Genomic DNA, 26,245 nt, shown 5'->3' with positions numbered 1-26,245 from the left:
CCAATGCATCTGGTCTATAAATCTGGGTGCTTTGTGCAGGAATACAATTTGGTGAGGCAGAAATATCTCAGAGTCCTTGTCCTTGTGTTAACTGAAATGCTGAAATGCTGAGTTTGTTTTTTTTTTGTTTGTGTGAGGGGTTTTTTTTGGGTTTTTTTGTTGCTTTTCTTTTTTTTAGTCATTAAATCAGCTCAGCCTCAGAGAAAGAAACAATTACATATACTGACTGCTTTGCATTTTCAGTGCTTATAAATAGGCATTTACCAAATGGGCAGGGAGTCTTTTAAACATCAGAACAAACTTTATAGCTTTTTGACAAATCATTGCAACAAATTTTTACTAAAGAGTTCTGATTAATAAACCCCTATTTTGCATTTGGGAAATGTGCTGCATTTATTAATGTGGACTTCTAATTCTCGCCATGATGGAAATATTCAGCAATGCTGTTGAGATGCTTGATCTCAGAGTTCTCATTCATAAATCTAAGTTACATTTCCTGGATATAATTTTTAGTCTGCTAAATACAGTTTAGGCAAAGACTTTCATAAAAGTCTTTATGTTTTAGGATATGGCTTAGATGGACTTCTGCTTCAAAGTTGAGCTGAAACGATTGCCTAATTTGTAATGCAAATGAAGTTCATAAAACTATGCAAGAGTAGATATGAATTGCTAATCGGTCATGGCCTTGTCTTTGTACCGAAATACATAAATTTTGTCCCCAGTGCAGTCACAAGGGGGACTGTTACTACATGCATGTAAATCACTGTTTTGTGGTGTACAAGTTTTCAAAATTTCTTCTGAAATATATCTCTGAGGAGAGGCTTTTTCAGCTCATGTACAGATGGGAATGGTCTATAATGTTTTATACAGATTGTATAAACAGTATTTAATTTTTTTCTTTTGTCTTTCTGGCCTAGGATGGATGTGTGAAGATGGTTTTGATGGCTCACTTTAGAAGCAGAATACACCTAAACCATCCCAGACTTGTTTCAGGTGACTGGCAGACCAGGTTCTACTCTGCCACAACTTCACTGCTGCAATACTTACTCTGCTTAGAAAACAGTAAAGCTGGACAGCCAAGCCAGACCTTTGTCTTGCTTCGCAGATGAAATGCAGTGTGAGGCAGTTTGGGATAGAGAGGGGGGATAATTAGAAATCTCTGGTGTCTTTGTCTGGGAAGGTTTTTAACATCTTTTAATGTGGTGGTCTGGACATATGCTCAAAGGTGGCTTTTGGTATCGGTGCACTTCCCAAGGCCTTGTCTTCATGCTTCCATAACTAAGGAAGGTTATTCAGAAAAGTGTGGATAAGGCTTTATTAAGCCTTTCTAAGACTTACCTTAAAATCTGCTTCCAGCTGGGAAACTAAGACAGAGATTGTGCATGCCTGTAGAATAACCTTTCAACATAGCTCAGGTTCAACCTTCTAACTGTCAGTATTTTCCAACACTAAAAGTGATGGAGAAGGATTGATTTTGTCCCTAGAATAAACTGAATGTGCTGCTAGGGAAGACCACAAATATCCTGGAATTGCAGTGAATATCTTGGATTTCACTATAGCAGACATCTGTGTAATTGCTGGACCCATGAGTCTTTAGCACCAACTGATGTCTACACAATAGTTACGTGCCCTGTGTTTCTCAGTGTGTAACAAGCCAGCTGTTTTGTGTAATGAACCAAGGTGTGGTTGAGTGGGGGCCGTGTCTTTGCTTTGCTCGCCCTCTTGGCAGTACTCCCCTTCTCTAAAGTGTTCCTTGTCCTTGGTCAAGAAGGGGACTCTTGCTACACATCAGTATGGCTACTGGTGGGGTCAACAATGGACTTGGACTGTCCTGTGTGCTCAGATGCTGACATATTTTTACTGGTGAACGCTTGGAAAATGCAATTTTTCTGGTGCCTTCACATCACTCAGAGTTCTTACTCAAGCCAAGACTTTGGAGAAGTTTTTAAACAAGGCCTTTTGTCCAGGTACAACCACTGGAGAAAGAGCCCTTGCACTGTCAATATGTGCATGAATACTTGGACCCATCCATCCATCCATCCATCCATGTGTCTCTGTCCTGGTTTTGTTGAAAACAAGACCCTTTTAGTGAATTTTTCTTTCAGCTAAGTTCTTCTAAGTATCTTCTAAGTAACTACATGTTTTTCAGACACTGTGTTCTGGTCTGATAAGAGTGACCAATGGAATGCTGAAGAGGCTGATGTTTAGATTTATTGCTATAACAACTAAGAATTCTGGTAACATCCCATAATTGAAAGGGAAGTATTTGCAAGGAGGGGAGGACAGAACAGGTGACTAAAACTGACCAGCTGAGTATTCCATCCCATCCATGTCATACACCCTATAAAAGAGGGTGATCACAAGGGTCCTGGTCTCTTCGACCATGGCCAGCATTTGAAGAGAACCCTGCCTGTCGTGCCTGCAAATACAATGCCTGGTGCCAGACCCTGCATCCCTGAATCCAGTTCCTGTTTGCTGTGAAGTCCAGCCCAGGACTTCTGTGTGCCTGCCCTGCAGCTGCTGGAGTGACACCAACTCCATCCTCTGATGAGGTGGGGGGCAAAGATTGGTTTTGTATATTTTGTATTATTTTCTCTATCTAATAGTAGCATTAGTAAAGCATTTTCAAACTTTTTTTTCCATTTTGCAAAGACTCCCTTCCTCCTTATCATCTTTCCTATGTGGGGAGGGTGAGGGGGTAACAGAGAGCATCTGCCATGGTTGATTGTTGCCTTGCAATTAAACCTTGACAGTCTCCATCCTTGTCCCCTTAGTGTTGGGTAACAGCCCTTCCAATTTTGTTTGCTCTCTTTCTCCTGATGGGACATTTTTAAGAAAAAACAAAAAAAAAACAAGTTACATCTTAGCACCAAATCCAGTGATAGAGGAATTTTGAAACAAATATCTTGAACTACAGGACAGACTGGGTGAGTGACAAGTTATTTGATTTACATATTTATTTACTTATTTTTGAGCAGCTTGAAAATGTGGTTTTCTTGGTTTCTTGCAGCTTGGATTAGGTCTTGCTTCTGCCTCTCAGCAGCTCTGAGGTTAGACAGCTGCCTCTTCAGAAGATGTTGTTGACGGACCTCCTAACCCAATGCCAAGGAACTCAACTCAAGTCAATGTGCCTCCAAGGTAGAAAACGAAACTCAGCATTGCAACATGTAGTTTGAATTTAGCTCTGGTGCGCTCTCACAGAGGCAGGGGAATGGTGTGGGCTGCAATGTCATACTGGTGGAAAGGGGTGACAGAACCATGTATGCTCAGTTTGCACACCGTGATATATTTTGCAATACAGGCACTGACCCTCCCAGTGGCCAATAATACTTATTTTCACATTCGAGCAACAACAGGTGAGCAGGTGACTCCAGGCGATGTGAATCCTGCCACAGTGTTCTGTTAGTGAGCTGTTTCATCTGAATTTATGTTGATGTAATGTATTAACCCATCAGGATTTGCTGCAAAGCCTGAAGTTACAGCTATGCCTTTATACTAAAGGACACTGAGAGACTGGTCTGTGTTCACAAAGGATTACATTTAAACAGCTCCAGTGGAGTAGTTTGTGGTAAAACCAATACAGGTGTTGCACATCTACTGCTGCACATGTCTGGAAATACCATTAGGTTGGCTGGGCTGAGTGGCCTGACTGTTTTTTTTCTAATTTAATCTCTGTTGGGGATCAGGTTTTGAAAAACTTTAGGATGGAGAAATACTGCATCCTTACTGACACCATTCTTCTTGCTTTAGCTGTATTTTAAGCAAAACCAGTAATTCAGCTATCAGTATCCAAAGCAAATGTGTGTGCTTAAATTGGATTTTTATCTTTTTGTTGTTGTTGTAGTGAAGCTGTCTAATGTCTCTTTAGCATTTGATAACTGATGTGTTTATTGTTCTATGGATGCAGTTATTGTAAGGCAGGTTTGGAGAACTGAGTTTCCCAGTCAGAGTGTGTTTGGGTGCATCTGTTGCTATGCTGGGAACTTATTCATCTTGGGCAGCAGAACTCACGTGGAAGTGCCCTGATCCCCATCTCTAGTTTCTCAGCTGTTACTTTAACATTATATGGGATAATTAATTTTAGAGACCCAATAGCACTTTAGAAGTGCAGACAATCCAAATACAAATTTGTGTTATTAATTACATTGATCCTCCATGTTTCTGAAATCAGTGCTATTATACATGTTACTTAAAAATCTGCTAGTCTATGAGACATAAAAAATTCCCTCTAAAAAACCTGATTCAACTCCATGTACATTTAACCTTGAACAGCAGATTGCTGCATTGCTACTGCAGCTTACACATACTTGAGAAAAGTCTTTTCAAATAATGTATCATAGAACTGGCTGAAAATGATCAAGTTCATTTGTACTATAGATCAGTGAGGAAACTTCAGTGTTGAAAAATGCATTGGAAAAATGAACACCTAGTTAACTAATGTTAATTAGGATTGAGAACTCTCATAAAGAAACAGTATTTTTCTTTGGTAGAGTGCTTCCTTTTTAGGTTTTATGTGCAAATTATATTCCTCTTGCCAGAGAAGATTGAGACTTACATGCTATCTTTAGAAATTTTTAACTGTAGATACATTTTTTCTGGGTATATTCAGCTTTGAAGGTCACGTTTTAAAAATCAGAAAGACAGGCTTTTCTGGTGAAATCCTTGATGCTTTCTTTTTATGATAATTATCTTGGAGATAATTTCATGTTTGGAAAAGCTGTGGGAACTGAAAACCTTTTCATAGCACTGTGTTCAAGCTGAGGCTACTTTTGTGCATTAGGATGTCATCTCTTGGTGTAACATACTACTATAGAGCAAAGAAGCAGAGAAATGAAAAGAAGGGTTAAAAATATCCTGAATGTTAGTTTTGTGCTGAGTACTGTATTTTTCAGAACTAAATATCCCAAGAAAGTCCCCTGAGACGAGCTGATGCAGTAAAGCTCAGCTATACTTGATTGCAGTCAGTAACAGCATAAAATCTTATTTTAGCTGGCTTTCCACACAAGCAACACTCAGTGCATGCTAATAATGCTGTGCTGCATTGATAACTAAACAAATAAATTTATTGTTAGTTTTCTATAATCAACGGGCAGAAATCAGATTACCTGGATTTTTTGGACCTGATTAGGTTATAATGTGTTGATGAAAACTATTATTCCAGTTTAGTGCTGTCAGGCCGGGATGCACTCTGATAAGCCTGAAAACTACTCTCAAACCTTATTTTTTGCATTGTCATTTTGACAGGCTGTGCACAAAGAGTCTAAAACATATTTTTAAAACTGCTTACATCTGAGAATGTATTTGGGAGCTGCTTGTTCTGCTTGAGGGAGGTTAGGCAAAGCAGGCTGCATCCTTCGCTCATGTCTATGCACTCTGAGGTACACCTGGTGTCCAAGATTGACCCCAACACTTCCACCACGTTTCAAATCTGACATACCCTCACAAGATAGCTTGCAAAATTGAGAGTGGGCTTTGTTTTCACCGGTTTTAGTGTTTGATAATCAGCACTGATCGCTGCCAGACAATCCTTCTATTCCATCCCTTGTAGTGGGTATGAACAACCGAAAGCAGAAAGGAGGATCCAGCATGTCTCTTAAGCCAGGCACACTGCTCAAACACAACAGTGTATATTGAGTTTGAATCATGGAATCATAGGATCACAGAATCATTTTGGTTGGACAAGACCTTCAAGATCATGGAGTCCAACCACCCACCTAACATTGTCACTAAACCATGTCCCTAAGAAACTCATCTACACATCTTTTAAACCCCTCCAGGGATGGTGACTCCACCACTGCTCTGGCAACCTGCTCCAATGCCCAATAACACTTTTCTGTGAAGAAATTTTTCCTAATGACAGAAAATACATTTTTTAATGACAGAAAATACCGAGTTTGTTATTTTTATGAAATTTAGAAAATAAAACATTAACTTCTGCACGCAAAGCACTTGTGGGTGTAAAGAAAAATGTAAAGCCAAACCCCTCCATAAGACTTGCTGGACATGATGGCAGCCTTAATGACCACACCAGGAACTGGAGGAGATATACGTCATAGGTATAAACATGCTGTGTCAAATACTCCTGGTGGCTGAGACCTAATCCTGTTGCGAAATACTTTTAGGCCACTATCCCTCTGGCTAAATGCTTGTAAACAGTACTTCAAGTTCTCTGTCTGTGCTATGTCTGCATTGGCAAATAGCTCCATGCAACAGGAGAGGTTCAATAGTTTTGAGGCAGTCAGTGCTGAGATCTGTGCAGTGTGAGTTACAGGGCTATTTTCATCAGGATAGATTTTAGTTCAGGCCCTGAAACAAAAATCTGCATTATAGACATGATTTGAAGATGTCTGAAGGATCAACAGTTGGTTCAGACCTTTATGTTCCCCTTATGGCTGGGGTGCATTTGATGTCCACCTCCGTTTGAGCTTTCACTTTAGTTTCCTCCAAAGGGAAGCTAAGTCATGAACATCAAAGTTACCCTCTAAAATGAGCCAGAGGGCAAGAAGTGCAGATGATCAGAAGATTCTCCTCAAAACCACATACCTGCCTTCAGTTAACTGCACTGATTTTTTTCTTTTTAATGTACATGCAGGCACATGTAGCTGCGACCTTAATCCATGTGCATTCAAACAGTCATCTAAATAAAGAAATCATTGCTATTTTAATCGTATTCACAAATTTAGAAACACTTAGTGAGTAGATGTTTAGGTTCAAGGAAGGAGCTGAGCAGGGTCAAGCAAGCAGTTTATTTCTTCCACAAGAGACTAATAATAACATAAATATGAAAGGCAACGTGATAGAAATCACCCGAGTGTGTGGGACACCCTGGTGTGCAAGTGAGTGTCCCTGTCTCTGATGTTCATGCACTGAAAGCAGCAATGTCACCCTCTGAGACCAGGAACCAAAATTACTTATTATTATTCCTTTGTTTTTCATACTTTGGTATAATTATTAAGATATTACTCTCATCCACTATTCTTATTTTGCTGGCTTCCTCCTGTCACCCTTTTCCTCTGTTTTTGTCTGTGTGTGTGGTTTTTGGGAGGTGGTTTTCTTGTTAATTTTATTTTAATTGCTGGTGAAGAGGAAAAAAAAGCCTCCAAATCAGGAGCACTAACAAAGAACTAAAACCTAAAAAAAACATCCTTGAAAGTCAAGAAAAAGAATAGTCATGGATGGTTCACGTTTGATAACACAGAACATAAATTCATTTTATGCTGGGATTTTGAAGTTTGCCATTGCAAGAAGCAGCCATTGATTCAAAAGCCAGTTCTGCTGAAATGAAGGCTTCTTAATTAGTCTATCTTGTGTTTGAGCTGGAGCCATAACATTTTGAAATCTGATTTTTTTTTTCTGCATGAAAGAAATACAGAAACTTAATTTTCTTTTAGCTATTAAAGAAATCGGGATGAAATTCAGTAATAAACAATTAGCATCATGCATATAAGTACAATGAAGAACAGTGTAGGAAGTAAAGAGATGAAATGCCTTACAATACATCTTTTTAGTAAAGGACAAAACCCAGACTGTACTTATTCAACTAGTATCAAGGCATATGTTTTTGGCTTTGTTTGCTGGCCTTTAAAAAAAATAGAATACATTAAACATCTAGACAAATTGGAAAATATGCTAGTGCATAATTAATTAGCTGAGTCCCATAATAAGGCTGTTGTTATTATTCAAACAGTTGCTTGCCTCTGGCACAGTATTGAAGAAATGGACTTTACATTTTACCCCATTGTGGCTTTACGGATTGATATATTCTCAGACAAAAATGGAAAAATATCAGACTCAAAGGACTTTTAAAGAGAATTTCCTACTTTGAAGCTTGATGAAGAGAAAGAGGAAATCCCTTCCAAATTTTTTTTTTTAATTAGGCATTTAAACTTCCATCTTAATAACTTTTTGGCAAAATATAACAAAGACAAATGCAGTGTGAAAGAGCAAGAGTTGAAGTATTGCTCTATGTTGTCTTTTTCTTCTCCGAGAATCGTTCAGGTCACCCCTGTTTTAAAGGGACTATCCTTATTCACAGCATGGGAAGAGGAGTAGTAATTTATCACTAGTAATTATTAATTATTTTTCAGTAGTAATTATTATTCATCAGTTCACCTTGCCTTTCTCTTTAAATTAAGACTATTTGTTAGTATTGTATTTTTGAATTAAAACCCAGATAAATCTTGTATCCTTTTATACAGTAAATTACCTGGTATTGGAATTTTACTGTTCTGCAGCATATTTATTCAGCTTTTGTAACTGCTTCTCAGAAAGGGAGAAAATGGGTAACAAATGCATAAGATTGAGCTTCTTAAGACCTTCAAGAAGAACAATGAGCTGCTGTTTTTGAACAGAAAGGTATCCTTTGTGAGTAAATGAATATCTAAATAAAAATGGAACACTCTGCTTCATTCACTAAGTATTTAGGTGAAAATCTTTACATTTCTGATTTTGTGGTAGTTCCATCAAATCTTAAATCCAGTCACTCCCAAATATGAAGGCAGTGTTTCTATTTTGAATACTTAGAGATCATTCAATGGAAGCTGTTACTATTAATGAAAACCTTAGTTATTGAGGGAACATTTCTAGTAAAGGCAATTTTAATTTTATGCCTAATGTTGTAAAGTGATAAAGCTACTGGTTTTAAAATTGTTTTAACTAAATTGTTAGAAAATAAAGTATGCTTGTCTCAATCATGTATTGATGGTAACGCAGATTTCCCTTCTTCTGAGTGACAAGTTTTCCTAAGCTCTTTTTCATCTCTTTTAAAACATGGCTGATATACTGAAAGCTTCTGGAAGATTAGTATTTCTCAGCAAAGTGGTGCAGTATAGGTAACTCCCGGGGTTAAGTTTGCAGTACAGATCAATAAAGCAAGGCAGAAGTAGTGTGATTGCAGAAATAGTGTGATTACAGAAGCTGAAAACCTGGCCCAGTGCTTTGAATAACTAATTCAGGGCTTGGCACTAGAAATCTTTCTTGTTGTGCATTACAAATAGTGATTTTTGTTTGGGTTTAATTTCTAAGGCCATAGGATTATACACATAACTTCATAATTTTTCCCATAAACAAATTACTGTTTTATATCCAATTTCTAGTGATATATATGCGGAGTGTAACACCAGCCATACATATATAGAAAAAAGCCTTCCTTATTTATGCTTTATTTTATTTTAGAAGATGACGGAGAACACAAAGAAGAAATTGGTACTTGCATTTCTACTTTCAAAATGCTTCAAAGAAGCAAAAAACAAAGACTTAGGAATACAGTGTTCATTATTTTCATTGTAAATCATATTCACAGAGTAGTTTTTGTTTTTGTCTTTTTTTCCCCTAGTCTTCTAATCGCTTTGTTTACTATGGAAAAGTGAGATCTTTTCCTTTCCTTTTGGCTTTTTTTTGTTTTCTGGTACAGAAGTAGAAGAACAGAAGAATGGACAGTCAATAAGGAGAAATCATCAGACTGAAAAGAACAACACGATTTAATTGTTGTCAATTCATGGGCATTAAAATTCAGATAAATTGTGAAATACAAGATAATGACAGAGAACATAAATTGATTCTAATGATAGAATATTCTCTCATGAACAGAAAATAGCACAGACTTTTATCCAGTTCTTAAGCTGCTTTTTAAAGTTTTTATTCAAGCACCTAGCTAGCTTAGTCAAAAATAAGAAAATGTCCTGACATTCGACATTATAAAAGTAAATGGAGTCAGTAGCTGTAAAAATAAATATAATTCGTGTCTTTTTGTCTGTTTGTGCCCATTTGTCAGGTGACCATAAACTTTTGATGTTTTTTACACCAGCTTACGTTAGAACTAATTATTCCATACAAACATATTTTCATCGAACTATCCAATTAGCTTTATCTGTTATAATAATACATAATGTTGCATGTCAATACAAAGATCTAAATCTAGCCTGATCCCAAGTTAGACTATTGGGCTTTTCATAAGTAACACGACGAACGCAGCTCCATTACACGAACATATGATTCCTAGCAAGCAATATCTTCAACGCGAACTTGCAGGCGTAACTGAACAATTAATTTGGCCATCTGCGATCTCACGCCAGCCCAGCATCTCTCTGGAGACCTAACTCCTTGTTGCCTTTTGGGTCTCCTTGTGCTGCCAAACTGGGAGCTCTGGGGCTTTCCCCGGAGCTGAGGGATCACTTGGGTGGTGCAGAGCCTGCTCAGCCACCGGCCCGGACTATGGGTGATGCAAAAAGCAGGGGTGGGTTTTCTTTTGAGGGGGATGCTACGCCCGGGCTGTCACAGCGGCAACCCGGAGATAAGAAAGCAGAAGGCATAAGCTAGCACAAGCCTGAGATTGCTGTGATTTAGGACCTGACCAGCCATCTCCAGAGCGTTGCAAAGTTTGGTGAAAGGCTGAATTTTTGCCTTTCCCGCAGTGCCTTTGGTCTAGCAGTGAGGGCACTTTAGCCATCCCCACGAGTGGGTTGGGTGTGTACATTTTTTATGCAGGCAAAATATAATCCCCAGTCCTGCAAAAAAGATGTGTCTGTCTGGGTGAAACCCTCTGAAGGGTTTTCCCTGGAGAGGTAAAAGAAAAATAACAATAATTAAAAAAAAAAAAATAAAAATCATGAGGGTTTCTTTACCTCTGTGCAATAGGAAAATCACGCATCTTCCTCCTGATCTAGCAGATCTTTGGGGAGGATACAGCCAGCTGTGTAAAGGGCTTCCCTCTTTACAGCAACTCTGGATCTAGCTGGGGTAACAACTGGCATGTTCCCTGTAGCTTTTCCCATCCCACAACCTCCCTGTCCAAGCTTCAGAAAAGACTATGAAATGGTCAGTCCCTCTTTCCATGTTTCTGAAGGTTGGATGGGGGAATAACATGTATTCCTCTTGGTCATGGTCCAGTCTTGCGTACACCATTCCTTATCCTGTACGGGTGTTTTCCATTCCTCTTTCCATTTCCATTTTTACTACAAAGGGTTCAGAAAATATTCTGAATGGCCTGAGAAAATGTGCGAAATGGATACTGATTTAAAAAATGGCTCTTTTTGAAACATGGGCTTAGGGGCTTGACCTGTAATAAGTCTGTATTTATAGCTAAGTTATAGAGTTTCAAGAAAATCCAATTCTTAGTGGACTCAAAAAAAAAAAGGGAGTAGTTTTGGCACTGAGATTACTTCATCCATAGAGTATGAGCAAACATCCACAGTGGGTACAAATACCCTCAGAAGGATGGAAATTTGTCTCTGACCTTGATGGGAACAAATTCCAATAAAATACCTTTTACACTATGGTATCGTTCCACTACAATCCTAACATATATTTTTCTTGGTTTGTTCACAGAGTTTTAAAACAGGACCACAACCACTTCAAGAAAGAGATTTATTTACTCATATCCATGGGAAAATAACTACACCAAACGGTTTCTGAAAGCATAGCAGTTGTGTCCTACTTGGATAAATATCACCATATCTTATTTAGATATGGAAACCATGGTAAGCTATAAAACTTTGTGCAATACAAATATTGGTCCTCTGAAATCGTCATAGTCAGCAAGCATAGAGTAGGAAAAAAGAGTTCTCCATTTTTAAGTGGTAGAACCAATACTGGATAGAGAATGTCAAAACTGCCTAAGAGATTACTCAATATATTTTTAATCAGTGACCTCTCTGGTTTTTTTTGGATATCCAGCTTGAGACACCATAAGTGGAGCACATTTCAGAAAGTCTTGAGCACCCACTCTCTGAAAAGCTGATTGCATTAAGGTATCTGAAGATGAGCACCAAGAATTGCTGCATCCAAAACAAGTTCGCATCAGAAATCCAAATTCCCTCAAATGGGTATTTAGGGAGGACCTAGTGCTTTAGGCAGCTCTGAAAATCCTAGGCACCATGCACAGTGCATTTATCTCTGACACTGGCAGATATAGGTAAACATCTTCCACCTAGACCACTGCAGATTTGATGAAAACAAGTATTTCGATATTTTTTTCCTGTTAACTCTAAGGAGGATTAACTAAATAATTCAGGGCTAGTGATACTACTTTTTTCATTGATAGTTTAAAAAACAGATGTAATTTTTAGATACAAATGGCATGTAAGGAAATAAGTGTTCATTTTTCTCTTCTACACTTTAATAGCTGGTTTCAGATCTTATTTAATAATCTTGTTCTAAGCCTGAATAATTTTATTTTTTTTTCTATTTTTTATTTCGTGTGATGTGTAAATAGGTAAGAAATATTAAATATTGTAATGTTCCTTCATTAAGACAATAACGTTTCAAATGCTAATGTAAAATCAAGCTGCTAAAGTTTACAATTTCTCTGTCCAGCAGTTCATTTATACAACTGCCCTGAGTAGATGCTATATGCTGCTTAGCAAATGGCCTTTAAGTGTTTAAAAATAACTCAGTAAAGCTACTCAAAGGTAATACAACACTTCTCAGGCATCTTTAATTGGAGTTAAGAAGAAAATAGGATTTTCTCATTAGTTAATTATTCACTCTCTCATCAATGCTTTATACACAACAAAAACACAATTGAAATGTTCAGGAGAACTAATTGTGCTTGTTCCTATGCATGGAACCATGAGATTATTTTCGTAGAAAGGCAAGATTTTAAATTGTAAAACTAGTTTTATCTTGTGGACTGTTTCAGCTGCTTTTATTAAACTCTGTGTTGTTCCCTTGTGAAGACAGTCAAAACAGTAATTTTCTAAACTACGTTTTTGTGAGGTTTTTATTGCAAAAACCCCACTGATCCCCTTTAACAAAAAATTATTTTATTTCAAAATTTGTAGTACAATCAATTTGCAGTGTTTCTCAAACTGATACAAATATGTAAAATCTGTGTTTTTAAAAGCTTCTGCTTTGAGTAGCCTTACATTCCATAATTGTGCCCTAGCAATTGTCAAGCTCTATTGCATGCCCCATCCATGAAAAGTATATTTTGTTGGGATGATGTAGCTTAAAGAATTTGGCTCTAAAACTTCCTTACCTAGAGCTTCCATTAAATTATATTAATTTAAAATATCTATGGAATGATACTTTTACAAACATACTAAAACAAACAAAAAAAAATAATGGGTTGAGTTTATGAAAATGACTCTTTACAGTAAGTAAAAAAGGTTTATCACAGTTTTGGTAACTTGCATGAGTTCATATCGAAAAGAAACCTTTCACATGTTCTTAATGAATTTAAAACTTTTGTGCTCTAGGTATGTTTTTCAGATGTATGCTCTGAAACAGTAGACACCATACAGCTTGTGCTTTTTATCGGGGAAGCCTACAAAGCGAACCGCTGCTTCGTTAGGGCTGCAGCGTTTCCGTGGCCTGGAGATGGGGTAGCGGACGCTGCCGTCAGCCAGCCAGCCGGCATCGCAGCGGTCGTACCCCAGGAGCTTCCAGGCAGCAAATATCTGCCCAACCTTGGCGATCTGAGCTCCATCCTTCAAGCACGCCTGAACGGCTTCGTCGTAGGTCAGCTTGGTCGGGTGAATTAGGTAGTAGAAGCGACCTAGTAAGAGAAAGAAGGAAAAGGGGTGTTAGAGACGTGATTAAAATGACGCGATGTTTATAAAGGTGGTTTGAGGAGAAATGGAAATGTTCCTTGGCAGCATTCTGCAGTTGGTGCCATTGTGCAATTGGTACCTAGCACTATTAAAAACATTTTTAAATATTAATTATTTGTATACTGAGTTGATAAATATGAGTTTTGTTCTTTCTTTTTTTTTTAAAAAAAAGAGGCAAGTAGAGGAAACAAACTATTTGAACAAAAAATAAGTAGTACTATATTTATTTCTGTGAATTTAGCACAGCATAGCATCCCCACCCTCACTTGCTTCAGTGCAATGCATATTCTGGAGACATCCCAGGCCAGGCTGGACGGGGCTCTGAGCAACCTGAGCTGGTGAAGATGTCCCTGCTCATGGCAGGGGTGGCACTGCATGGGCTTGAAAAGTGTCTTCCAACCCAAACTATTCTGTGATTCTGTGATGTTCATCCACAGAGGTAGAAAAACAGCAGGAAAAAGGTCAGGGAAGAGGGATGATGGAAGACACCTTGGGACTTGGAGGAGGGCACCTGTTCTGCATCTCACTTCATGGTGCCACATGCGTTTACCAACAAGGTGCCAGTGACATCTCAGTCAGAAGTCTGAGGAACACCACAGATTTCAGACAAAGCAGATCTCATGCGGCTGTAGCTTACTGTCAGAGAACGGAAATTAGTTAAACATCCAAAGCAGTGCACTTCTAAATTATAGTCCCAGTATTTGCTTAAAACCCTTATGAGTTTTCTTCTCAGAATCACGGCATAGCAAGATCTGGCCTTTGACAGCATTTGGGCGTGAGTGGCTGGAGGTGACACACGCAGTTTCACTCTCTGACAAGGCAGTGACCTTGTTTCTGATTTAGTACAAGCAAATCTTTTTTAATGTTTCTTTTTCTGCAAGAAAGCCGAGATATTGCACGGCTTCTCCAAAGCACATTGTGAGCCTGTGGTAGATCAAAACCATGCTTGTCGTAAGTCTTCATTAGCAGTGTCAAAACCACGCGCAGCGGTTCTGTGGCTCTGTTTCTCTTTAGGCTTCAAAGGGTATATCCTCACCGTACGGCGGCATTGAACTGATAGTGCTGCTAAGAAAAATGTGCCTCCGTCTACAGGTAATGAAAACAGATTCCAGCAAGCAAAGCTCAAAAAGGAAGTCTCCCCTACTAATCCATAAGCAGCAATAATACTAACATGAATTTCATTTATCAAAGCAATATAAATTCATTGTAAGCCTTTCGTTCATTATATTTAGGGTTCTTCATCACTCACTTGACAATTAACCAAATATGAGGTAGAAATGGTGTTTATTTGAAGGAATAATAATTTCCAAATAAATCCACAATTTTTCAATCCGACTGTCCCATAAGAGGTAAATTAACTGGAAAACAAAGAAATTTATTCATGTGAGTATCTTTTAATTTTAGAGCACATGCTTTATTTCTTAATTAAGAATGTACTCCAGAATAATGCCCTTTTTCTTCCTCATAAAAACATGCAAGCACACAGGCAGAAATCCGCTCAGTTTCAGATTACTTTCTTGGTGAACAAAGCGTGGTGAGCAAGAGGGAGAGTTACATCAGCTCCAGATCCCTGCAAAAACACATTGCATTTCTTCTAAGTGAAGAAATGTCAGGTCAGATGACAATAAAAAGATAATTGGGCTAACTTTATGTAAAGGTTGGAAATTGTACACCATGACAAGAACATTAAACAAGGCACTTACATTGCAGCTGTGGTGGAGAAGAAACTTTTAGACAATTTCATTGCTATCAGAGACAATCTTGACACTATTTCCACAGAAAAGTGTTGAGAGTAGATAATCTACCCCTTTTTAAAATGCTTGCTTAACTCCGTTCCAGCAAGTTGAGAGCATTTACAAAGTGTTGCTAAAAAGGATGTTTATTAAGTGTAAACCTGTTCCTACTAAAAGCAAATAGGATTTCAGACTTAGGGGAACAGAGATTTGAATGTATAGTACACAAACTTCACCTAGCTTATTAGTTGCTCTTCAAAACACATGTCAATGGAATGTAATTTCCTAGAGATCTGCAGTAAGGTCAGGCTTTTGACATATGACATCAGCAATAAAAACTCCTATACTCTGACCCTTCCTTAAATAGGAGAACTTCAATAGTGAAACCCACAGGGGTGCAATGTGTATCCAGAATGCCTGATTAAATAAAATTCATTAAACTCAGTACAGATTTGCTGGTTTTCCCCTGCTAATAGGTTAGAAGGGTTCCTAAGTGTTCAATCTCAGCATTTATTAATTGATGTGGAAGGAGAGGGAGGCATTAACTGTCTCTCATTAATATCTGGTAGTCGGGTCACTCCTACAGAGGATAAGCATGCTTGATTTGACTTCTCGCATCTGAATCATGAGGCAGAGGGCTTATGCAAACCTAATCAAACCCCATCTGTAATAGCTATTTGAAGATTTTGAGCTTAACAGAACAGCTTGAAGAGGAAAACTTGAGCACTTGACCTAAATATCCTACACTCTTGTGACTACGGGAATTTGAGGGACGCATCACCCTTGGAGAAATTTTCAAGCTCTAAATTGCGAGATTTATTATATGGTTTTTGTATCGTGGTTGGGTGTAGCAGGCAATGAGTCATCATCTTTGGAGGCAGAGAAAGCCAGTACCACCCTGTTCACTATTTTCTGTATCAAGTGTTAATGCAACACCTTTGAAACAGGGTTCTTGTTGGAGTGCTCAGAGTGCTTCCATGTGCAGCCATCATCTGGGCTCAACCTCCACCTTTTCTAAAGAGAACGTGGACTAAAGCGTAGTCTACTGTGAAGGAAAAGCAGAGGAGAAATCCACTGAGAGGATGTGGAGCTGAGCACACAGACATCAGGAAATTCCAAAATGGAATTTCCAAGTTTATGTTAGGTACTTCCCACTTGTGCCTATTCGTTTTCAATAGCCTTTTTCAACATGAGAAATGTGAAAGCAGCTTGCCATCCAATAGTTAGCTCTAAAGAGTAACAAAAATCACATTATTTCACAATATTTTGATGGATTTAATGGACAGCATTATGCTAATATTAGCCTTTGCATTGTTTTATGAAACACATCACTATCTGTTCTTATAAACTGGTAAATTGCTGGTGCTACTGTTTACAAGGTGTATGAAACATTTTCAGGTTTTTGGCTTTGCCTGCACAGAGATAAAACATGAACAGTTCTTCTATGAACCAATAGAATGATCTGAGTACAAAGCAGCTACACAGGCAGAACAAAATGTTCAGTTACTGCACTCATACTAGTCTAAGAAAAGACATTGCAGAGAGTAATTTCATGAAGTATTAAGATTATTTTATATTTCATTGCAGAAAAAGCTTTCTTAAATATTTTCCTTGTGCAGGTAACAAGAATGCAGGTAGAATTCTTCACTAATGGTATAAACCCCTTTATTTATAACCAGTATTTTTTGGTGTATGCAGCTCATTACAGATGGGATCCAATATTTCCAGAGTGAAAACACTGAACCTGGATTTTAACTGACTGCACTGATGGCTACGTTTTCCTTTTTCACCTTAATGACTGAATGTAATTTTGCTGGTTTTTGCCTTTCTTCCTCCGGTAAAAATAAAACTTTGCATGCATTTTAGACGGAGACTTTTTAGCTTTGGCTGTTGAACTATTTAAAAGGGAACATTTTTTTAATGGTCCTTGAGATCTTATTTGGGGTATTTCTTTCCCTAAAAAGAACCCAGTTAGCAGAAATCTAAACCTCACTTATTCACAGCAGCTCCCACAACCGACAGTCTTTGAGATTTTTTCTCTTCTTTTTAAGCTTGCCTTTTCCTCCCCTGATCCTGGCACCCTTGGCATTTCTCCAGCTACCTTATATAAAGCTGAAGGCTCCTCTGTTTCATATCCTCAGGAGATTCCAGCTGTCACTGACACCACTGGAAGTGCATGATGTCCTAACCACTTCTCATTTTCCTTGGCTGCTCCTGAGCTGAGAGAATCAATATTGGGTGTTGCAGAAATAGCTCTTTGCCTGTAGCCACTATCTTTGGCAACTACAACTTGGTGGCAAAATGGGTTATTATAAACTTTTTTTTTTCCTTTACAGTGAGAAAGCTAACGTATGTTGCTAAGCAGACATAAACTATCCAAAGCGTTGAGCTGAAAATAGAAAGCTGGCATTTTGGGAGAGTGACTGGGTTTATTGTGGATATTAAGGTAATCTTGGGACATGGATAGTACAGAACATACCAGGGACATGTGAGGACAATGTAAGCTGGTAAATTGCTGGATAAGGAAATGGATTTTCTGCTGACACTTTGGGAGGCTTGCGTGGCACTGAGCTAGAAAAAATGGTGTTCTGCTCCATACACCATCCTACTGCTCTGTAGTATTCTGTTTTGCAGGTTGGTTTAACAGACTCACCAAGGATGAGATTCATTTTAGTGTCTTTGATTTCTCTACTACATGTATAGCTTATCCTTACCTTACCTCACTCCTCTTTCTGCCTCCCCCTGTCTCTTGCTGTATCAGTGCATTTTCACAAATGATTTTTCTCTTTACTTAAAAGCTGCTGGTGTGGAAGAGGCTGGTCATTTACTCTGCAAGCACTTTAAATAGTGAAGCTACTGCATTTTAATTATTTTTTGGTTTTTTTTTTTATTTTATTCCTTGGTGCAATTTCTATAGTATTGGGTTAAATCTGCACATAGGAGATGAGATCATAAAGGTTTTTGCCTTGGATAGATGCATCAAGGAAAAACTCAGCCAGCATTTCCTGCAATGATGCAGCATGATAAAAATCAACTGAACTTTAATTTCAGACTACGCGCAGCCTAATTTTTGATACTGTTGTTATGAGGATTTGGGTTTTTTTTGAGATGTTGGAGCAGACTTAGCACTAGAGCATATCTTCTGAGAGCAAGGCTTATGTTTGTCTTTGGTGTGCTTTGGGACAAAAATGCTTCATTGCAGATAAGCAATCTGTGCATAAACAAAAAAGAGCATGCTCCTTGGTCTGGGTGGGCTGCAAGCCAAACATGTGCAAAGTTCTGTAAGAACTATCCACAAGTATGGTATTGCAGAGGATTGTAGAATCCTTTTGCACATGTTCACTTGCAGCTTTCCTCTCATTCACAGCCATGCTTTCTAAATCCTTTTCAGACACTAGATTAAAACTGAAATGATAGCAAACTGAGATCAAGTCGTTTCATACCTAAAGTAATGTCTAATAGCAAAAAGCTTGCAGTCGCCAAAATAAGGTTTAGAGCTTTGCTCAGAGCAAAAGTGAACAGGGGCTTGGCAATGTACTAAGATTAGGAATCTAAATTATTAGGCATAAAAGCTAGAAATAGCTTTGCTGATAAGGAAGTATTAGTCATATAAGACGTGGTACATGAGCTAGAGCTGCTTGACCCAACAGCATAAATGAAGCAGAGAACAGATTTCAGTTTTGGTGATATATTTAAGTTGTAAAATATCATAGTTCTAATTTAATTTAATAGGAAACCCAATTAATGAATCACAGGTTTCTTTATCACTTTTACTGAAATAAACAGGGCATATATCAGCATTAAAAGAGTACATATAAATTTTAATGGGGTGAAAGCCGAGATGTTAGAAACTACTGCCAACACAAGTTCTGAATTGCAAAAATGATCTACGTGAACATGTGGCAAAGACAAATTTACTCTGTGCATGTGACCTTGTAAACTCAACAATAACATTGCCCAAGCCTAACATAAGCTTTGACAAATCAAATATCACTTGCTGGCCTCAGAGTTTCTTTCCCAAGCACATAGACATCTACACATAGCACATAGCACATGGCACACAGTCATCTACAAGGCAAGGGTGAAGAAGACTCTTACCGTTGAAGTTTGACGTAAAACAGAAAACATCATATCGGCTCTTGTCTTTATCCCAGAATCCGTAATTTCTGACGCCAGGCACCGTGTTCTTCCCTCCGCAGGGCTCCCTGGGCTTGGTGATGGGGTACTGCACCGAGCCGTCGCTGAGCCAGCCTGCGTTGCACCAGTCCAGCCCAGACCTCCAGGCATCGTAGAGCTGGTCAAAGGACGCGATAACAGAGTCTTGGTCCAGACACGCACGCTGAGCCTCGTGGAAGTTCAAGTTGTAACGACCCAGACGGGGAGAGTAAGGGAACACAACACCTGGAGTGGTAGAGAGAGGGTGAGTTACTAGACACTGAAAGGGAGGACAGTTCTGGGCTCCTCGGTTTACGAAGGACAAGGAATTACTGGAGAGAGTCCAGCAGAGAGCTATGGAGATGATTAGGGGCCTGGAGCACCCTTCTTATCAGGAGAGACTGAGAGCACTGGGTCTGTTCAGCCTGGAGAAGAGAAACTAAGAGTGATTCTCATCAATGTTTATAAATAGCTGAAGGGTGGATGTCGAGAGGATGGACCAGACTCCTTTCAGTGGTGTCCAATGACAGGATGAGGGGCGATGGACACAGACTAAAGCACAGGAGGATCCATCTGAATATGAGGAGAAACTTCTTTACTTTGAGGGTGCCAGAGCCTGGAAAAGGCTGCCCAGAGAGCTTGTGGAGTCTCTGCTCTGGTGAACCTGCTTTAGCAGGTGGGTTGGACTGGATATCTCAAGAGGTCACTTCCAACACCAACTATTCTGTGATTCTGTGAAAGAAAAGCAGCATTTACAGTCAGGAGAAGGAGAAATAAAGGTTAACTCCACGATGTGTGTCAGACTGTTAAGTTGTTTAATTTCTGGGGAAAAAGGCACTGTCAGCACATCAGCCGTTAGGTTTGAGGATCAGACTGTCGCCTCACCTAGACGGCTCCTCTCCCTGTAACCTCATCCCTTTCCCAACGGGAACCCTGCCAGCTCCACACGTTGCTCCCATCTGTGTCTTTGGTTTCCCCACCACGATCTTAAGCCCCGTGCACTCTGAGAATGCTTGAAGATGAGCAGAGCTGGCTGAAACTTTGCAGCTACATGGTTTTTCAGCAGAAAATTCCAGTTTTCAGCTGTAAGATCAGTTTCTCATTTAAAACATAAAAAAAATAAAGCCCAGCCTAGCCTAGTTCCCCCTTTAATTTTTTTCTTTTATCTTTTTTTTTTTTCTTTTTTTTTGTGTGATGGGATTTGGGATTTTCTGGCAGCCATTTAGAAAGAAAAAATTGTAGCACAGATGCGTATGAACTACTTCTTTTTGCACACAGACATTAAAATGAAAAGTTTTGATTGACATAAAAGAGTGCTATGTTCTTTGCAGGGACCTGTGCCAAGAGGTCCGGTGCAGCTGGGGTTTTGTTTATTTGTTTTTATTTTATTTTGCATTATCCTAGGAACAGCAAGGTATTCAATGCCCACCTCAGTAACATTTCAAGGCTAGACTGGTAGGAGGCATAATTTTAGTGTCCTGAGGCCTTAAAGTAGGAAATCTATAGGGAAATATAATCAGTGAAGTTGTGTGTGGTTTTAGGGAGACTTTTCAGCTACTTTCCAGCTGTTTTTTGGCAGTTTGTCACCACTCAGGGAGGGAAAGCTCTTCAAAGAGGGCATCAGGAACACGGTTCCTTGATCAGAAGACAGGTTTCCCCAACTGCAGATGGTGAGCCATGTGGGACACAGCATCCACCAACGCAAGACAGCCCTAGTAGGAAACCATGTGAGACACCACCTTCCCTCACTACCCCTATGGCTGCCAAAAGCACTGCCGGCTTAACCAAAGGACACTTGGTGGAGAGAGTACCTCCTTCCACCCCTGAAGACCACCTGGCCACCCCAAAGCCAAGTCTCATGCCCATCGGTGCTAAGTCATGGCAGACAGGTATGGCAGGGAGGCCTTTTCATAACAAAGGCATCCAAGTGGAGATGGGAAATGTGGCGACACCTCCAGAATTTTTCAGCAGCAACATTTAATCGAAGTCATTGCCCTTATTGGTCAGATTTTTCCACAGTGAATTTTCCGCTTGTTCTGTGAAAAAGATCTGTAGTTAAAGATTACTTCTTGAAGCATGAAAATGCTTCAGAAAATGCTGAGGAACCACCTCCCTATGCGGCTCTGATAAAAGAGACTTGAAAGAAAAGTTTGGATCAAACCACCCTAATCTTTGGCAGTGTCTAGAAATCTAACCCAGATCTAAATTTTACACTTGGCTTTAGCTCAGTCTCTTATTAAGCAGAAATAAAATGGCAGCAGAGAAGATCCAGCTCAGAATGTTTATCCTCAAACATCTCTGTAGAACTAAATGCTGCAGGACGCAGATGGACTGAAGACAAGATAATGCAAGAGATGAGCCAAAAACTTCACACTGGTATAAACATTCATCCTTCTTTTTACTTTCTCCCTGCTGATGAATTCTCGCACCTATAATAAGTTCCTTGCCTCCAGGACAATGTAGCATGGGATAGACAAATTACATTATGGCCATGCAAGACTGTCACCATGCAATGAAGCCACTCTTTTTTACCACGCATTCAAACCCACTTCAGTGTCTAATCCACTGGTATCTTAATATCTCCTTTCCTTCCCTTCTCTCCCTCACCCATCCATGGTCCAAGAAGTGTTATTTTGGTTTAAAAAAAACTTTGTTCTTACTAAACCTAAGTTACTTGGTCCAAGAAAATAAAGCATGCAAATGTAAACTTGGCAGGATAATAATAAACAATATTTTCCTCTCCTCCGGCAATTAACTAGAGAGTCTGTTGAGACTCTTTCCTTTTGTAAATCCTTTGTTAAAGGGCAATTCAGTGATTAGCTGTTCCGAACTATAAAGCACGAATGTAATGTAACACAACATGTGCCTTGAAATTCACAAACAAGAATCTGTGGATTTTTCATGTTTTTCTGGATTTCTGTTTTTCCTTTGTCCATCTCACCTATTTTTTGAAAAAAATATAGTTTTTCGCTCCTCAGTGCTAATGGATAGAAATATCACTGGTTCTAATAAAAATGCAGCAAATGTCAGGAGTCTGAGCTTTATTACTTTATTAGAAATCCAATACTTATTATTTTTCCAGAACAACACTTCCTCAGACAACTGACTCTTTGTCCACTACATGTGCCTGATTTGCATATACATGTAAAAAACCCCCCTCAAATCATCTGAGGTGGGTATTTGGTAGTCAAGATCTATAGTTATATACATTCAAAACCTGATAAACGATTAATTGCAAACTACTCAAACAGATTTGATTCCTTAAGGTTTCCAAAATCACTTTTTAAAAGGGGTTAAATATGTATGTAAATTTGTTACAAATCTATTTGGGTTTGACAGTTCAGGACATAATGTTTTAATAACATAAATATGCACAAAACGGTAATATTAGCTTTGGGCTACATTCAGGTAGACTGCATGGGAGCTGTTTTTTGTTTGAGTTCATCTGCAATGCAGGCCTGCAACTGATTAGCATTAATTTCACCCTGCAGATGGGGGTGGCCATGGATGATTTTGTAGAGCAAAATTGACTCGGTATGTGTTTTGTGTAGCTTTGCATTATCTTGCATCTTTGTTAATTCCTTTTTCTTCTTCATTTCCCTATCAAACATAGTTAGATCCTATTATTCATCTTCCTTTTGTTACAGTTTAGCAGTGCCAAACTTTAGTTAATTGCAAAGCATCTTATTCAGTCTTGGATCTTATAACCTGTCAAAAGATAATCCATCCCATCTGTTCTTGAATGGACAAAAGCTGTCCTGAGGCCCGTTACTGTTCCCAAACTACAGACTGAATCTAAACTCCTGACTCCAGCCCTGTGTTTTACCACTAGACAAAACACCCGGTTCCAAACGTTAACGAATCCAGCCAAAAAAAAAAAAAACGGAGGAAGATAAAAACTTCCAGCTTCAGATGGTTGAAATCTGGTTAGTTTGTGGGAAGACTTTGCTGAGGAGCCTTACCGTGACCTTAGTGATTTGGATCCCTACCTTAAGGAAGCAGCTGAGCCCCTTGTGAAGCCTGAATGGGGGATATTAATTTACAATATAGAGTTCACAGTGTGGCTCCTCTCCCAAACATGCAGTCCTCTGCAATAGGTCCTACCCCCAGGGAAGGACCCGACTTCCTCCAACAAAGAGAGGAAGGACCTGAGACACATCGAGTCAGTGGAGAATAAACCTATTAGTGAAAGAGGATGGACGGGTGAGGTTGGCTGTATGCACCTGTCACAATGCGGTCGCACTCCAGAAAATGACTGGTGCAACGGAAATTAGGATTTATATCAAACCGGAGCGTAAAAACTGCGTGTATCACATATCTCCCCCATTTGCACACCTGCGTTTCTGTGAATGCCTTACATCTAGGTCCACAAATGTACAACTTTCCCGCAGTAATTACGGTTTCTAGGGAATGCAAAAGAGATTATATTTGTGTGTCCTCTATAAGGTATTTGTATTTCAGAGTCTTATATACAGATAAACCTTAAAATTCAGAGCAAGAGCTTTGTAATTACTCAGTCGCTACAAGACGTCAGTGCAAGGAAGTGTAACAGTTACCCAAGACAACAAGTTGAGGAAATAATCTTAGAAAGCTCAACTCCTGTAACAATTTACGAGTGTCTATTAAGCCAGTGTAATACACAATTAGCAGTTTTAAGAGTATTTACACATAAAACAAAATAACACAATTTTTTGTTGACCCATATAGAAAAAAGGAAAAAAAAAAGAAGTATTTTTATAGCCAGAGTAAAGGAATGGGTTTCCTTGAGTTCTAGCCCAAACAGAAAAGTTTTCTTGCAGCCAGTGTAAACTCAGGGTAACAGTAGGGTTTGCTATATATTGTGGGACAGAGTACAGTTTAATGCTGGCAGGTTCATCCACTTGATGGCAAAATTTTCCATGCTGGCTTTCTAATATTCTGTAAAATGTCCCTCAATTTCCTTGAGACTCTGTCTCCATTTCTCTACCTGTCAGATACCTGATGGACCCCATGGGTGGGCCACTGGCTGCCAGCAGGTATCGATCTCCCAAAAAATTAAACTGAAGCTTGAGATGGTGCCCCTCCAGCCCACAGCATCCCACAACCAACCTGTCAGAGGCTTTGCTTATTTCACAGAATCACAGAATGTCAGGGGTTGGAAGGGACCTCGAAAGCTCATCCAGTGCAATCCCCGCATGGAGCAGGAACACCCAGATGAGGTTACACAGGAAGGTGTCCAGGCGGGTTGGACTGTCTGCAGAGAAGGAGACTCCACAACCTCCCTGGGCAGCCTAGGCCAGGCTCTGCCACCCTCACCGGGAAGAAGTTTGTTCTCAAATTTAAGTGGAACCTTTTGTGTTCCAGTTTGAACCCATTACCCCCTGTCCTATCATTGGTTATCACCGAGAAGAGCCTGGCTCCATCCTCCTGACACTCACCCTCGGTATATCTGTAAACATTAATGAGGTCACCCCTCAGTCTCCTCTTCTCCAAGCTCCAGAGCCCCAGCTCCCTCAGCCTTTCCTCACACGGGAGATGCTCCACTCCCTTCAGCATCTTGGTGGCTGCGCTGGACTCTCTCCAGCAGTTCCCTGTCCTCCTGGAACTGAGGAGCCACAACTGGACACAATATTCCAGGTGTGGTCTCACCTGGGCAGAGTAGAGGGGCAGGAGAACCTCTCTGACCTACTGACCACCCCCTTCTGACCCACCTCAGGTACCATTGGCCTTCCTGGCCACAAATACAGGCATACGACCTAGATTCACCTGGCTTGGGGGCAGATTATTCCTTTATTTTCCTCCAGCCTTTGTCAAAATTTGGGACTTCTGTCTTTCCTTGTACCCTTTAGGCTAATTACTCCTAATTATTTTATCATTTTTTCTTTCTGCTGCTCTATTTTGAACATTTTACTTCACCTGCACCTTTCAAATACTGTTTCTCACAGCACTCGCAAACACAGATGTGTCTGCAGTGACCTGTCACCCTGTCACAAAAGGAATTATATTGGTCTGTCATGACTCACTCTTGACAAACTCCTGTTGTCTTTTACAAGACATTTTTCTTCTAGTGACCCCACAAATAGTGTGCCCTATAAAATCAGTTGTATAGTAGAGAGTACAACCGATTGTCATGCAAAGGATATTTAAAATAGCTTTTTGTGTATGAATGTAACCGCAACACACAGAAGAAACAAACACGACATCCAGCATTAGGCTAAATCTGATTTCTCCTGCTGTTGAGAGCATGGAGCTGGTTTCATACTGGTTTCAGCTATGAATTCCCCATTGCTTACAGACAGCTTAAGAGCAAATGACTAGATTAGGAAGAATTTGGAAGAATTTGTTTAAATGAAGCTTATGGATTTGTTTGATCTATTCAGAACTATAAAGTCTGTTTTTGAAAGAGATGCCTGTTCTTTTTCTAACTGCATCTTGGACATAAAGGCTAACATACCTCTAAGCAAGATCACAAAACCTGATAAGTATTTTTTTTGTTTATGTGGAGCCCCCCAAAGAGTTAGCTTCTATCTAGAGGCAGCTTTCTACAGAGATTATAAATGGTTTTGTCTACATCTGCGCATTTCTGGTACAGCTGAACGTACAAAGTACTTATGGCCTGTATTGCAAAACTAATGTGTTCAGTTGTCACTCCTCCTTGAAGAGAGAAATTATTAAAAGAAATTCTAACTGAGTAAAACCCTGCCTTGGACAGTTGAGTGTTGTTCCACTTTCTTTGTCACCTGGCCCACGAATCTCACAAAGGAATAGAACACAAAATCCGTGCCTGAGCAGTGCAATTGAGAGCCAATGCTGGAGCCTTCAGGTGCC

General features: G+C 39.4%; 1 protein-coding gene across 1 annotated transcript in view; it reads right to left on the bottom strand.

Moving 5' to 3' along the window:
- Positions 1-13,205: 13,205 nt before the first annotated feature.
- The window catches only part of HAPLN1 (hyaluronan and proteoglycan link protein 1), a gene marked incomplete at both ends in the record, with an annotated part of 29,347 nt that continues 16,307 nt past the window's right edge, over positions 13,206-26,245 (bottom strand). Inside the window, 2 exons of the mRNA XM_080362188.1 lie at positions 13,206-13,495; positions 19,382-19,684. Of these exons, the coding sequence (XP_080218314.1) occupies positions 13,206-13,495; positions 19,382-19,684 (593 nt within the window). The remainder of the gene's footprint in view (positions 13,496-19,381; positions 19,685-26,245) is intronic.

The sequence above is a fragment of the Nesoenas mayeri genome (genome assembly GCF_963082525.1).
Source record: "Nesoenas mayeri genome assembly, chromosome: Z".
Classification (NCBI taxonomy): Eukaryota; Metazoa; Chordata; class Aves; order Columbiformes; family Columbidae; genus Nesoenas; species Nesoenas mayeri.
The sequence above is the reverse complement of the archived record's forward strand: the minus strand, read 5'-3'. Positions and strand labels throughout refer to the sequence as shown.